At 38.6% G+C, this 15921-nt stretch overlaps 1 protein-coding gene and 2 long non-coding RNA genes across 10 annotated transcripts in view; 2 read left to right on the top strand and 1 right to left on the bottom strand.

Moving 5' to 3' along the window:
• Window positions 1–15921, bottom strand: part of mapk10 (mitogen-activated protein kinase 10) — a 48912-nt gene that overhangs the window by 7665 nt on the left and 25326 nt on the right. For all 8 annotated transcript variants that reach the window (XM_017407662.3, XM_017407664.3, XM_017407661.3 and 5 more), the window contains 6 exons: window positions 14931–15069; window positions 13616–13781; window positions 12972–13043; window positions 5763–5945; window positions 1844–1968; window positions 264–327 (listed from right to left, as the gene is read on the bottom strand). In XM_017407662.3, coding sequence (XP_017263151.1) covers window positions 264–327; window positions 1844–1968; window positions 5763–5945; window positions 12972–13043; window positions 13616–13781; window positions 14931–15069 — 749 coding nt within the window. The remainder of the gene's footprint in view (window positions 1–263; window positions 328–1843; window positions 1969–5762; window positions 5946–12971; window positions 13044–13615; window positions 13782–14930; window positions 15070–15921) is intronic.
• Window positions 2752–6593, top strand: LOC119617679. Its single transcript, XR_005234041.1, has 3 exons — window positions 2752–3189; window positions 3872–3949; window positions 6256–6593. It is a non-coding gene; the product is annotated as an uncharacterized LOC119617679 (long non-coding RNA).
• Window positions 6598–6885, top strand: LOC119617678. Its single transcript, XR_005234040.1, has 2 exons — window positions 6598–6659; window positions 6748–6885. It is a non-coding gene; the product is annotated as an uncharacterized LOC119617678 (long non-coding RNA).

The raw sequence follows: 15921 nt of genomic DNA, 5'->3' as shown, positions 1-15921 counted from the left end.
GAGAGTAGTCAGTAAAGCACTCAAAGAGGCAAAAGCTAAACATTTCATAACCAGTACATAAAACATGATTTTAACAGAATAAACAGAATTTTAAATGTAAAACAACAGCAAAAGAAGTATCAAATCTGACTGATAGATTGTTAAACTATCCATTGCATCACATAGAATAAGCAGGTTATTATAATACAACTAGCTGAAATGTTTATTACGATTTCCTGTTGTTATGTGGTTTTAGTTTCTATCCGGATAAACCTTTTCCTTACCTTTCCACTCATCAATAGAGTGTTCTCGTTCATCCAGCTGCTTGTCGTAGATCTGAGGTGGAGGCTAAAGGGCAAAGACAGAGACAGAGAGAGAGAGAGAGAGAGAGCACACCACATTTTAATAACTGCTCAGATCATCGCAAATGCCATGATATAATGAGACACGATGTCCTTTAAAAATACATTTCCAGTGCAACATTTGAATGATTAAGTTTGACCCTGCTTCAGAATATTATGGTAAAATAATTTGTAATTTCCTATGAATACTGCTTCACATTTCTTAGTGATGCTTCCTTCCTAAAGCACTTTTTGCTCCTGAAACATGATTAGAAATAATGAGATTCAACAACCTTTGAATCTTTTGTGACAACTGTAATTTTGTCTCCTCCAGACATATTTCACACAGATGGATATTAAAAAGGGGGAAAAAACATAGCCAAAAGGAGAAAGCAAAAATGAAAGTAAAGAGTTTTGAATATAATTTTATTAAACAGATGATGCATTTTGTTGTATTAGTTTTTTTTAACAGTCTATGAATTTATTGATCTTTTGTAAAGGGAAGTATTGAGATAGCAGAGAGTCCAAAACAATAATCCCCCAGAGACAACAAAGTATATTTTTTGTGCCATATTATAATGTATCATATAACATCACATTGTATTTTATTGTAATGTGTTGAATCGTATCATAATGTATCGTATTGTATATTGTATGTTATTGCAATATATCATATTTTATTGTATTGTATTGTAATATATTGTACCATGTTTTATTGTATTGTATCTTATTGTATTGTACCACATTTTAATGAATTAAATTGTTTTGTATCGCATCATATCAAATTATATTGTGCTTTGCAGCATGCAGTACTGTATCAGCAGTACCATAAAAGTCATTACATGTGGAGTTTAAAGATGTTTTGAAAGATAAATAAAAAAGGAGAAGCCGTATGTATGCCATTTACTTTCAGTTCGATAAAATAATGATTTTTTTAAAATTAAATGCTTTATTAACATGTACCACATCAGACCTTTCCAGTCAGGTTTAAACAGCTGACTAATGATAAGATGAGAACATTTCTGGAGTGTTGACTTGCTAAGGATACCATTTCATTGACCGGGACACAGATACGCTATCTGGCATCCGGTCAATGCTTCTTATCACCGTCCTGGGTCAGACTCTAACACCATAATCCTCCCAGCTCTTTCACTGCAATCTCACTGATATAACAATCAGGCACCATTACAGGTCGGCCTCAGAAGGACAGATGTCAGGAAAGTGAGCCGTTCTATTTTGGACATGAATTTATCAACGTAAACTTCCCTATATCATTTATTAAGAGGGTTTATATGCAATCTTGAAAATCTGTGCAAGCACCCTTTATTAATGTATTTATATATATTTTAAAAAAGCAACTTCTATTCAGTAGTCACCTAACATTTTAATGGCATTTATCATTAATAAATTAGTAACATGCATCTGTCATATGTTAGTCATCCTCTTTAAGTACAAAGTAAAACTGAGTTCTGACGAGTTAAACCAAGAAGGACAGGACTGAGCTCCAAGCTCCGCCAACTCACCGCCTCCACCTCAGCTGGATCGTACCACACGTTGATGTAGGGGTGCTGCAGCGCCTCGTCCACTGATATCCGTTTAGCAGGATCAATGATCAACATCTTAGACAGCAGGTCTCTGGCCTGGCTTGCTGTGGTTTGAAAGACACAAAGCAACAACATCCAGCGGATTACGCAGAGAAAAGAGAATTTCATCTAACACCACTGACATGTGAAACTGAAAGTAACTAAAGTAGGGGAGTGAAAAACTGAAAATAGCTGCTTATTTAATTTAATCAGTATTTCACAGTGATCTTAGTTTTATAATGATATAAATTTTCCAAACAAGGGTAGAAAGGCTGTTAACTTATGTAATTATACAATTTTTATACGCTTTGATTGGCTCTTTTAAAAAACAAAACAAAAAAATACCTCCTCCAAGTTGCATCTGTTGTTTATTTTTTTAGGCTAGCACTTGGTCAGTAACGATGATTCAGACATAAGACTACGAGGCTTAAAAAAAGGCTTAAAGGCATAGTTCAGATCTTTTGAAGTGGGGTTCTGTGGAAAGGTTATGAACAATTATTATCTTACTTGTTATAGATAGATCTTTCAACAAATCCAGTTCAATTCTGACCAAAATGACGAACTAACAGCTAGTTTGAGTGGAGCCAAAAGTTTATCCTTAAACAACTTCAACGCAGTCGCTACTTTATTACCCTCCACACTGCCATCAGTTTCACATTACACAATTATTCTGGCAGAAATATTATGGGATTCTTACAGGAAGTGCTTCATTGTTGTTATCTGTGCCTCAAATAATCATTAGGCTCTATGCAAATAACCATATAAAGTGCATTTGGCAGCAATGTAAAGGTTTGGAAAATAGCGTACACAAAAACTGATACGAAATGTAAGATATTAAATGTTCCCCACTTTAAAAGATCTGAACTCTTTAAAAATAAACTCCACCGTGATCGTGTGATGAATAGTTATGAAATTTAAATCTATGATACAAAATAAATATAAATTAAATATCAAAAGTAAAATAATTTGAGAAAAACCTCTGCAGTGGTTCATTAAAAAAAAAAAAACAGAACAAATTAAAAAGCATCACTAGTTTTTATCTTGGTGTTGTTCTAAAGTTGAATGAAAAACCTTGCTGCGATGATTCAAAATGACTGACGTCTGCTTGGATAACTGCAGCGAGGAAATTATGTAATTATTGCAACACGCTCCACAGCTGCTCTGTGTTTGTGTGGGGCGCTGCGATCATTACTGAGGGCTGCAGGCTGGACGTCGGGGAGAAAACAGCATGATGCATTACACGAAACTGACCAAATGTGCTGCGGATTTACAAAACACCACCAACAGTAAGTCATTTAGTAATACTGAAGAACTTTCACATAGTTACAGAGAGAATTTAGATTCTATTTTGGACACACTTCTGTTTCTGTTCATGATAATTGCCACTTATTAAGTGTCTTAATGGGTCGCTTAAAGCTCCTATTCTCCTGTTTGACTCATATCGTGGTCCTTTAATTAGCACAGCAGTGGGAAAACTTCATCTTGCTGCTTTTCTTTTTGTTTTGTTTTTGGTTTAAGTTGGAAACCCGTCCCGTCTCCTCCTTTACTCACACTGACCTTCACCATAATGACCCTACAGCAGCTGGGAACAAAAGAAACTCAGTTTTGAACAGAGAAATGTAAATTAAATGAGTGCGACCTTTATTTCTGGGTTTTGTGAATGACAAAAACACAGCAGCTCTATAAACTTCCACCATCCTCCTCATTCCCTGTCTGGTGAGTTCAAAATAACCAAATTCCCTCATGTCTGACTCAGTTCCTGCCTGAACCAAAGAGAAGCGCCTCAGCTCGCTCTTACGCCTTCCCACTCTGCCTCTCTGGGTGCGTTCCCTTTAACCGCCGTCACTCCAGCAGAGCGCAACCCGAATACAAAACGGATTCGTGGGGATTTGAAAGTCTAGAGCTTTGATGCAGGGAGACGGTAACAAAACAGTGTTAAAATATATTCTCTTCTTCTTCATTTCCCAGCTGAGAGAGCAGAACGAGACGATGTGCTGAAGGAGGCTGAAATCAGCTCTCAGACTGGGAGTTCATCGGAGACAGACGGTATAAAATGTGAAGAAGAAAACACAACTCAGCTTTTTCTGCATATCAAAACCCTGCTTAGAAAGTTGGAATATTTTACAGAATGTAAAAAAAAAATGATTAGCAAAAACAATCAATGAGGACAATGTGACTTTTTAAAACTTTTTAAAGCCCGCAATAACTTTCAAAAAAGCTGAAGCATGCTGAGGTAAAGTTTAACAATCACTGCACAGATTTCTGAAACACTTCAATATTACTGTCAGACTTTAATGTACCTTTACTGTTTTGTGTGGGGCAACAAATACGTAACAGAAATAATAAATTCTGTAAATCCTGTGTCTTACTGGACTGTGACGAATGCAGACTAGCTGGAGGCACAAAATTGCAGTTTTCATTTGGAATCACACTGAATTGGTGTTCACAACATACTTGCTTCTATTTGTAATTGCTAAAAAAAAGTTTTATCATTCAGGCGACAGTCCTGCAAATAATGTGCAATTCGTTTGATGCAATTTAGTCACCAAGTGTCTTTATCATGTCTTAATTCAAAATTAAAATTTATTTATTTTGCCTTCAGTCAGTCACAGTTTGGTTTCGCAGATCATTGCCCCCTCCCACAGGTGTCCCGCTTTTCCTGCACTTTCTGACTCACGGAAACTAAACTGAGAATGGATCCGGCGGGGTTCCGGATGACTACGGCAACTCTGTGACCGTTTTGTGAGGGAATTTGCAAAATCTGCAAACACGTTCTAAACTCCAGAGGCACCAGAGCAAGGCTTTGCAAGAAGCCGAGGACATTTAAAACTGTCACAAACATTTTGAGACATTTTGGAAACTCCATCGTGAACTTTTTTTTCACAATTCGTCACCAACAGTTGCAGCCCAGCGAGATACAGGCATAACTGTGGCTTTTGTTTTTCCCAACCCAAACCACGGGACTTTAAATGTCTAAACCTAGTATTTTAGGTTAATTCGAAACTTAACCATGCAATTTTACCTTCTAACAATTTATCCTTTGATTCAAAGTAAAGAAATAAGGAGTCCAAGTAAAAGTGCAGCAGAAAAGTGTGGAAATCTGCTGTAAGATTTTCACTCATTTAGGAATATCTTCAAGCAAAACATGAACACTTTCCTTCAGGTCTTCTTTTCTCCTTATAAGCATTTTATGGCAACGTCTCAATCAATAAAACAAACACATATTTAGACAAAATCTCCTTTACCAACATTTAATCACAGCACAAGACATAAGACACGTTAGTTGGGAAGGGAGGAAAGAAAAGGTAGTTAATGTGCAATTTCTGTGAATGTAGCTGATACACCCTTTGTGGTGGGATTTGATTGGACAGAATCATCATTAGTAAGACTTGTTCGCATGCCTTCAGAAAATAAAAACATCTGACTTACACATTAGTGAGAAATAAATTGCTTTTCAGTGAAAATGGAGAAAAAAATACAAGGTTTCTGTAATACTTGCAGGAATATTTCAGGTGTGTATTACATTTTATACTAACAGCATTTCTCATTGCTCAGTCATGCATAATGTGACAAAACACCTCATTTCTCTTACAGGACACATGATTAAATCCAACTTTAGCAATAAATTAGTTTTTTGTACACATTTAGCTTCAGCATTTTTGTAGTTACCCATAATTTGAGGAACGAAAGCAGCTTGGTTATTTATATGATTTATATGTTAAGCTTTTTCTCCTTTTTAGGACATAATTCACTACATAACTAAAAAGCACAAAAGTGTCTAGAAGTGAGTGCATTAAAATGGGTCTTTTAGGCATTTTACAGATAAATGAGTTAAAATAATGAAGAAACAGCGTCTCACCTTTGAGTTTGTTGTGCTCGGAGTCAGCAGGGAAAAGGCAGTCGGGGAAGAGCTTGGGGAAGGTGAGGCCTGCGTACTTTGGTCGGTTCTCCACATAGTTCCTCACTGTGGGCTGGAGCTTCTTCATGAACTCTGGCGAGGGTGTGCCCAGCTGCTCGATCACCTTGTTCCACTGGTCAATGTCTGGAGCGGCAGGTCAAGGTTCAGAGAAACACGCCTGGAAGGGGAACCTGTGGAGTCCACCGCCATCACAGAAAGCTACTGGTTTTATGTTTGTGTTACGATATTCATGGGGGAGGAAAGTCTTTTGGTCGGTAATCCAGAGGCTTGTCGCAAAAGCAGTATATTGAACAGACCTGATTATGAACCTCCATAACGATTTATTAGAGCAAACAGAGTCTTGACTGTGTGAGCGCTTGTGGAGCATGCTTGATTGCATTTCACTTTCCCATCCGACATCAAATATTTTCCTTTTTCCCCCCTTCACACACAGCAAACAACCCCCTCCCCTCTAAACGTTCTCCAACATGGTGCCAGATGAGGCAATTTGCACCCAAAGCCACCAGAGACGCCTCTGCTTCTTCATTTTGCTGAAACGTTTCACACTTCCACCTTTTCCCTGCCTCCATTTGAGTTTGGCTGAGATCCACACAGAGCCTCCGCCCTCCACCCCACCCATCCACCCAGCATGCGACACAAGCGTGAGGAGGTTGCAAATGTGGTGATTCTGGAGGTTTAGTATTTTTGGTACTTCCTGGTGGGCCATCTCGACGGCTGATTGGCAGCTCCTCGTCACTCCCTCTACACCTGTGGCAGATCAGGCTCATCAGAAGGCAGCTGGTACTTAAGGCCGTGGTGGGAACCAGACCAGCGCTGGAGCATTGTTTTGCCTCTGTGGTAATGTGCTAAGCCTCTTGTGAATTACGAGCTTTTTAGTGAACCCTTTCTGAGCTTTTTGTATTTTTTCGTGCTTCTACCTACCTAGGACTACCTAACCTGCGTGGACCCAGTCTGGTCTGCTGTGGACACCTGCCTCGGAGATAAGTTACCTATCTGTTTGCCTGTGCCTGTCTGCCTGCCTCGTGAGGGATACTTACCTACTGCCTCCTGGAGAATCTGCCAACCTGTTACTGGAAAATACCTACCTTTGGACTCACCTCCGTGCCATGGATCATCCTTCGCACAGTAAGGCCTCCCACCTGTGGATATAATACTTACCTGCCTTCCTCACCAAGGAAATACTTACCACGTCCTCTGCTTCCTGGTTCCTGTAATTATTCCTGCTCCCGATTCACTGTAAAATAAACTCACTTCCTATTATCTTGGTCTCCCGTGTCTGTCTGACGCCGAGCTGCTCATTTTAGAATATTTACGAATCCTGACAGCAAAGGGTTGAAGGATACGGTCAGTCCCAGGGAACAGCACTTTTCCTCTTATCACCTCTCCAAAGATGCAGCCGACTGACCACATGTCCACTGGGTCTCACACACACACACACGCACACACACATTTGTTGTCACGTTCAAGGCTATGATGGAAATATAAGTTTAAAGTGAACTATTTTCACAACTGTCATGAGAATCAAATGACTCAACAGTGAACCTCGGGGAAAACAATATAATTGAGCCTAATAAATTATCGCTCAATAATTATAACTGAAGCTGTTTTAAAGTGATTTACAGGAGTTACTTTTCAAGTTCTACTCTTATTTCACAAGCTAATGGTTCATTTATAATAGGTTATTTTGCAAATTAGAATCTAAAAGTTATTTTGATAAACCATTATGACTAATTTTTCTAAAATTGTGCATGACTCACACTAAAACTGAAACTCAGAGACAAAAAGATCAACTTGTTCACTTTAAGGAGCCGTTCATACAAGAATGATTTTTGTGAATACATAGAAGTTTGTTTTATCGTTTTAGCAGCCCCAAAAAAGTGTTTCTTAAAAACAAGTACCAGAGTTAAAAAACGATGTGAAAAGCTAACCCTTGGATTTTTCTCCAGACAGCCAAAATGCAACCTGTGGAAAAATGTGGATTTCATTGCTCCGCCTCTGAGCTAACCTATGATCTCAGGATGTCCTCTTCTTCTTCTTGTTTACATATTTGCACTCAGTGTGCAAGCTTTGTGCAAATGCTCCATGCCTTGTTTCCTGTTTTTATAGTAATTTTGTGGCAGTGTTACAGCAGCACATACGGGACTGGCACAATTACTACAACATTTAGGGTCGTTTTGGGCTTTTTTATGTGGATGAAGACATTTCTAGAAACAGGACAATATTTTACAAGGTTATTTTTAGAAACAAGAAGTGACAAGGGCTAAAACTCCATGTGATAACACATGTAATGATTCACAGTGCAGAAATAAAAAATATCCTTAAACAGGCTCACTGACCTCTGAAGGTAAGATTAAAATTGCTTCACCTTCCCAAAATAAATTGTTTATAGCTAAAAAAGTTACCTATATGGGTTCACAGAGTTGGAAACATATTCATACTTAATGGCTTTCTTTTATGGCTGTGGCATAACAATATACAATAACTCTCAAATTCCTGACTATTATAACTACATAGTTAACATGCTGCTGTTAATCCACCATCAACCAAGCTGTAATCCTGCAGCCCACAGTGTTGTTACCAGTTTGTGTGGACAGACTTCGCTTCTATACCATCATTTGTTAAACACTAAGGAAGGTGCAGAGTCCAACCTCAGCAAGGTCAATACTTCAGGCCCAAATGTCCATGAATAAATCAAGAAGAGCAGCAATAAGGTACCGATCTAACACTGATCTATGAGCAAAAGAGGAACAAAATTGTGCGTGAGCATAGTTAATTGATCTACAATAAGAAGGGATGGAGTACTAGATATTAACTGATAGGATTTTCTTTCCAGTAAGAGATGCTGCTGAGCTCATTGCAGAGTTTTCTCGTTGTGCAGAACATTAATCTTCCACAGGCTGCATGTTCAGGGCTCTGGAGAGGAGAGTATTCCCACAAACACCTGCACCCCCCGGTGTTTCTACACGCCCCTAAGTTGCTTAAAAATCACCATTTTAAACGTTAAGGACGGTCATTTTTCCTGTTGTCAAAAAATTTCCCCACAAAGACCAGAAAGACGGCCTTAGCATTCCAGCATGATTCGTTTGTCCGCCCACGTGTGAAGTCGTCCAAGTGTGTGCGCTGATAGTCATTAATCAATGTTGAATGTCAGATCCTGTGGTGGGCGCACTGAAAGGCTGCAGCAGAACAAGGAACCTAATTGGTATTGGTTAAAGCAGCTGCAGTTGTCGTATGCTGCAAACGTACGGCACATTTTCATCTTGTTTTCATTTTGTTACCACTATTATAAATTAATTAGTTGTCAAAGGGCTGGCAGCGGGTTACAGATCGGCTGGTTAGTTTTTTAATGGTCGATGTTGATTTTTTTTAGAGATCAAGTCACCTATGGCTGATTTACGAAGCTGATTATTTATTGTTTGTTTGTTTTTGGTGTATAAATAATGAAAAATAATAGTTACATACTCATGTATTTAAAATGTAGCTGAATAACAAAACAAAACTAAACTGATGGAAGAAATTTGCATCAGTGCTCATAGTAGAATGTGTAACAGTCAAAACGCAGGAATAATAGAGCTTAGAACCAATCAGTAAGAAAAACTTAGATTCTAAAAGAATAAAAATAAAAACAATATTATGTCTCATTACAAAGCCCGATGCTTATATCTGTGATGCTTAAAAGACTACATGGGCCACTAGTGATGATGTCATCAAGGCTACAACTGGTTAGGACCCATCCATCCATTTTCTTTTACCCACTTCTCCTTTCTGGGTTGCAGGGAGCTGGTGCAAAACAAGGCAAACATCCATTCAGGTTCTCACTCACACCGAGGAACAATTTAGACTTACCAGTTAACCTAACATGCATGTTTTTGGTCTGTGGGAGGTAACCGGAGTACCCGGAGTAAACCCATGTGCACACAGAGAGAACATGCAAACTCCACCCAGAAAGACCCCAGGTCGGGAAGAGATCCTGCGATCCTTCTAATTGATTTTTAAAGATTGGTAGTAAAGCATAAGATTAGCATAAGATTCCTGCAAACGTCCTTTAGGTTCTGTCAGTGTTTGTTTCCTTGCTATGACAGACCCCACCTCCAGCTCTCACAGGAAGTGCACTGATAAATGGGAGATAAGTTAACTCGCTATACTCAGTTGCTTCTTTTTTTAATCAGATTAGTATGCTCAAGAGTGGCCAATGCCAATTATGAAAGAAAAGAAAAGAAATTACCTGACAGATCAGTCTCTCTCTACAGCACGTTATGGGCAGAGGTAAAAAATAAGTAATAACAAGGCAATTCATTAAATTATAACTGATTGTTTAAACCTGAGGATTTTTTTGCTTGTTCTACTCATCAGCAATAATTGGATATGTACAGAAGTTTAGAGATATCCACAGTATATGACAACCTAATGTGTTCTCTGTCGGTTTTATCTTTAAACCTGTTTGTTTCTGCTGAACAGAAAATCATCAAAAACAAATCTTTAATTCAACTTCAGCACTTGCATTCATCATTCTGAAGCGTCTAGCACAAAATACGTAGCTTTAGACACAAATAAGACTAACACTGAGACATGATCTCAAACAAAAAACAGGTCAAAAGGCAGAATCCGTTTATTGTTATCCTTCCACTGATAAATTAAACCCTGCCATCTTTCGCCATCCCCCAAGATTTTTTGTATTCACATCAGCTGAGAAGAACCACTAAACGCATTCACTTAAATCTCAAAATAAGAGGTATTTCTTTGTGTGTTAAACAACATTTCCGCAACCCCATATCATCACACTCCCACCTCTGTGCTTCACTGTACATGTTGCAGTCCTGCTCAGGTTCCTGCCAAACAAACAGGAACCCATTAAAGCATAAAAAACATATTCTCTTCTCAACAGTTTGCCAATATTCTTCAGGATTCCCCTAGTTTAGATAATTTTGATATTTTTTTTTTTTCTCTGTAGTCTATAGAAGCACATGCATCATTCATCATGTTGCCCAAACTGTCACAGAAACCAGCCGCTGATAATTCCTGTGTGGAGCTCTTGTCAGCGACGGAGTCTGTAAGTAGTGCTCTGTCTATGGCATCTTTACAAGAGGATGGTCACTGAGGCTCTGATTAGCTGTACTACAGCCTGATTACCGCTTTAAGTGTGTCCCACTGATTTCTAATCGGATTTCTATTCTCTGTGTCCCTGTTTTTTGTAAAGCACACACTAGTTTCCTTTTGTTGTTCTTTTTAGTTCCTTTGGTGGTGCTTTTCACTCTGGCGCTATGATGCGGATACATAGCTAGACTTAGCCAAATAATCTGCAACAAATCATTTTTCCTTGTTTTTGTTTTGCTTTTTGATTTATAACTCAACATATGGGGTTAGACTTATAAAAAAAATCATTTAGGTACACAGATATGTTTTAATGATCACTGGTTTTTGTACTTGAGGTCACACTTTTGTTGCCAGACGTTTTGGTCTGATTTTTAATTAGAATTTTTACAAAGTATTTGTTACGACTGTCTATGTAAAACTTATGACCACTGGAATTATTTGGACAGGTACTCACTTCTGCGTGAACAACCTAACATTTTTTATGAATTCATGTCTCATCATCAGACTTTTATTTTGGTAATTTCTTTCTTCTGAAACACGAGCATGCTGAGAGGAAATGCCTTTGCTGTCATTATACGGTCAAAAAGATTCACCTCAGCTGCTATAAACAGAGTCTCAAAGGGAATAAGTTCACACATTCCCAACGTCATCTCAGCGATGCAGCCACACCTCCACACTACCAGAGCACACACAGCATTTTCAAGCAAAAAGCACACATTTTACTGTTAGATTAGTTTCTCTTTTGCCACAGTACATTAGACAGAAGTAAACTCTTGGTGTTACTTGGGTTATATGAACAGCGCTGCTAGAAGGAGTGTTGAAGTTGAAAGAACAAGTTATAAAGCCAGTAAAGTGTGACAGTGGTTTAGTTCACCTCTGGAACATACAGCTAACATCAGGCCTGCAAGTCGAGTACGACTAAGAAATTTAAAATGACTGAACCTAAAGTGGTAGTCCAGATCTTTGTATTGCAGTTCTGTAGAGGGTCATGAATAATGACTATCTTACCTGTTATAGATAGCTCTTTGAAGGACTTCAGCTTAATTCTGACACCCTCACTTTAAATCATCCGTTCTTCTTTAACTCATCTCTCCCACTCACCCTTCACCCCTGCCACTTTTTTTTTCCCATCCCTCTTTACCAGCTCTTATCTCTTTTCATCTCTTTCATTCAACTCAGTTCTCTTCAGGATGGCAGAACGCTGCTCATTTTCAGCAAAGATACCCCAGGGTGCACATTGTGGGACAATCCGGATTCCGGTACACATCCTCTGATTCAGTCAGATCCGTCTCTCCATCGAGTCTATTCCAGTTCTCCTTGCCTTTTTTATTGCTTTCATCTTTCCAACATCTGTTTATCCACCATATTGGGGGGTCCTAGGATGGCCAGGCTGTGGCCCACTGAGACAGTACTGTCGCTCTGAGTCTCTTTCCAAACCACCACCCATGAGATTCTCCAGATAAAGACTTTCTCTTCCACACTTCATTACCTTTGACCTGTAAACTCACTCTTTGCTCAAATAGCTCAAATAGCACCAGAAGCTAGTAAGCAGCTACTACTAGTCAGCACTTCCAGAGCAGCTTGGATCACTTCCTGCAGAAATATCACTGTTTTTCTCCAGGAATAAAGTTGACAGTGGTGTAAAGATTTATAAAAGAGTTTTTACCTGAGCTACTATCTTTGTTTTAAGACGGCAGGAATTCACTTTGGTCTTACCCTCGTTCGGACTGGGCGTTAGCTCAAAATTAAACCTTATTTCTCCAAACTGAGACTGTTCAAAAAGCCGTCTACAACAGGTAAGATATTAATTGTTCATAACCTTTCCACATAACAGAATTTGGACTGTTCTTCTGAGGTAAAACAAACTGTTCAAATACTAAAATCTTTTGTTTTTAAGGTTTCTATTTAACTGTGGATGTTCACCTCTATTGATAAATCAGCATGGGGTATTTTCAAGCACTCCCAAAAAAATGCTTTAAACTCACTTTATCATGAGACGCAACATGTATGGTTACACATGACTAAATAAAGCAATCTGTGCATTAACAAGGATACAGTCCCGGCCAGGGAACAGGATTTTGTGGCGTACCATTTCTCCCATAATGCACCCCACCGACCAAATATCCACTGCACGCATAGAGGTGAAGGTGGAGCAGAGGCGAAGGCAAAGAAAAGAAGGGAAAGCAAAGGTTAGTTTAATCTACTGAATAATTATTTGATAAGACAAAAAAATATTTAGTAAGAGGCATTCGGGCAGAAAGCTGAAGAAACAACAGCAACAAAAATGAAAGCAGAGCCTTAGACTGAGTGACTGCAGGAAACTCAAAGTGATGGCGCCCACAGGCTTTCATTCTTGAGAGGACTCTGACTAATGAATCATAGCGAGGCTGGCGTCCAGTCACGTGTTCTGTGGGCTTTTAATCAGTGACTCACACCCTCCAACACTTTACTTCACTCTAGATCAAGTGCAATTCAACCAGAGTCACTGATGAGGTTGTGATTTTGCCTATTTTTTTCTCTGATTGTAAATGTCCATAACAAAGACAAAAAATCAGGTTTAAGAGGCTCTTCCAGTCTGCTCAGCTGCAGTTACAATTACTAAAATCCAACTCGGTAAAAAAAACAGCTTCAAAAATGTTGTAAAGCATCAATTTGAAAGGTCTCCAAATGTGATTGTGCAATTCATCGGTATCTCTCACCATTCTCTTTGTATCCCATACCCAGGATGACCTCCGGGGCTCTGTAGTACCGTGTCACCACATACGGGGTCATCATGAAACTGGTTCCCGCGGTTCTGGCCAGACCAAAGTCCAGGATCTTCAGGGTGCAGTCAGATTTCACCACTATATTGCTTGGTTTGAGATCCTAGAGAAAAAGAAAGGAAGCAAACCCTTTTTTAAATGAGCAATCTAATCAGCTGCTGTCAGGCTTCATTAATGACTGTCTGTTGATGATCGACAGAAACAGTATACACATTTATACTGTTATTATACTCTCATTCTCTACTTGTTAATTTAAACTAAGTTTAAAGTGAGTTAGACCTAAAAGTCAACCACCAGCTATACCAAGAGCACAAAAAATGGAAAATGCAGCTAAAAACATCACTGTTTGGAACAATTTCACTTTATTTTTTTGACTGTAGAAATTTAATACAGTGAATTCATTACATTCACACAGATTTTTGTTTAATTACTGGTTATTTAACACACTTTGAAATCAGATAAAGTCTTATTTGCAAATCTAAAGAAAATTTCATTGACAATGATTTATATTTGTCTTAATGCAAATATTTCACTTCATTCTGATACATATTTGCTTAAGATTTTACTAGACATGTTCATTTATCTGTTTTTATAAACATTATACTCTTGAATTTTTCAAAAGCAGTTTTCCATTTATAATTTTTAACCTGGTTTATGTAACATTTTACTCCTAAAACATTTAATACATTTTATATGTGTACTCTTGGCAGTATTTTCCTTTTTATGGAATAATAAAAAAAAAGATATCCAAATACATCTCTGTCAGATTTATTAAATATTTTGAACATGAATGTATCTTAAGCTTAGACTTATGTCATGTAAATGTGTAGAATCTAGCTGAATACTACCAAATTTGTACACACGCAGAAAGTTTTTTTTTTTTTAAGATTTTAAGATCAATTACTGATAAATAATCAGTTAGCAAAGATTTAGGATAAATGGGTAACCAATTTATTCATTTAGGATCCATATGGGCTTCAGCTGAGCTGCCAGAGAGACACTTTAGTGTGAATCAGAAGAACATACTCTAAACTCTGCATCCCATTATCTGTTTCACATGTCCTGCTTAATCAGTGGAGTTTCGTTTGCACTGAAAAAAGCGTGACCTCTCACTGTCATCGCTGCCAAAACAGCCACCAGGATGATTACAAGTTTCACAGATTAGCTCAAATCTGTGGAGGATTTAAAGGCACACAAACCAAAGCAGAACTCAGCAGGTAAACATGCGGCACGCGCTGCCTCGCTTCCCTACCCTGTGAATTATGCCGGCTGAGTGCAGATGTTTGATGCCACACAACATCTGGTAGAGCAGGTAGGACATTCGCTCGTGGTCGAGCTCCATCTGAATCACCTGGCACAAGTTGGCGTCCATAAGCTCCATCACGAGGTACCTGGGAAAAGGATGGTTGGCGGACATGTCAGACGAGTGACTGATGAGTTATTTGGCATTTGATGTGTTAGCTGTCGAGAACGGCAGCTAACATTTTCTGTGCAAAAAAAAAAACAAAAAAAACTGAAAAGCTCCACCGAGGTGCGTGAACATCTCAGTGGTGAGACTGTTCTAAAAGCGAACACGCTCTCATTTATCATGCAGTACGAGAACACGATCCCTCCAGCAGTTTCACATTACACCTGGAGTACTTTCATTGTCTACACTCCAGCCTTCTTGATCTCACAAATGCAAAGGAGTTATAGGCACGAAATGCACAATAGAAACAGTATGCTGGTGTAGATTCTCAGTCATCCAGGCCATGGTAAAATGAATAGAAGTCCAGTTGTTTTTGTTTTTTAACCTTTTTTGAACAATAGAAACAGTCATTTTCTACTTGCATAAAACACAGAAATTAAACAAAAGCATGGGACAAAATAAATTCCTTCAAGGAATTTCCTTCATACCAAGCTAAAAGCATCTTGTGCTAAACAGAAACAAAGGTGTAGCCATTTTGGTCAAACCTAATAAATGTGCAAGCACTCAGAGAATGTGTTGAGGATGACTCTTAGCTACTTCCACGCCAAGTTTTTGCTCAATATCTGTTACAATTGATTGAATTATAGCCATTTTTAGATTTCCTAAAGCTAGCTGGCTGTGGCGATCATAATGAACAGGGGTGGAAATTAGCACCCGCCACCCGCCAAATGCGGGTAAATATTTGAAGTGGCGGGTGAATTTGATCAACACACACGCCACTGTGGCGGGTTGGCAATTTGAACAGAAAAGGTGTTATTTGTCCTCCTGACATATA

Source organism: Kryptolebias marmoratus, linkage group LG14 (genome assembly GCF_001649575.2).
Source record: "Kryptolebias marmoratus isolate JLee-2015 linkage group LG14, ASM164957v2, whole genome shotgun sequence".
NCBI lineage: Eukaryota > Metazoa > Chordata > Actinopteri > Cyprinodontiformes > Rivulidae > Kryptolebias > Kryptolebias marmoratus.
This window is presented reverse-complemented; position numbering and strand designations above follow the sequence as displayed.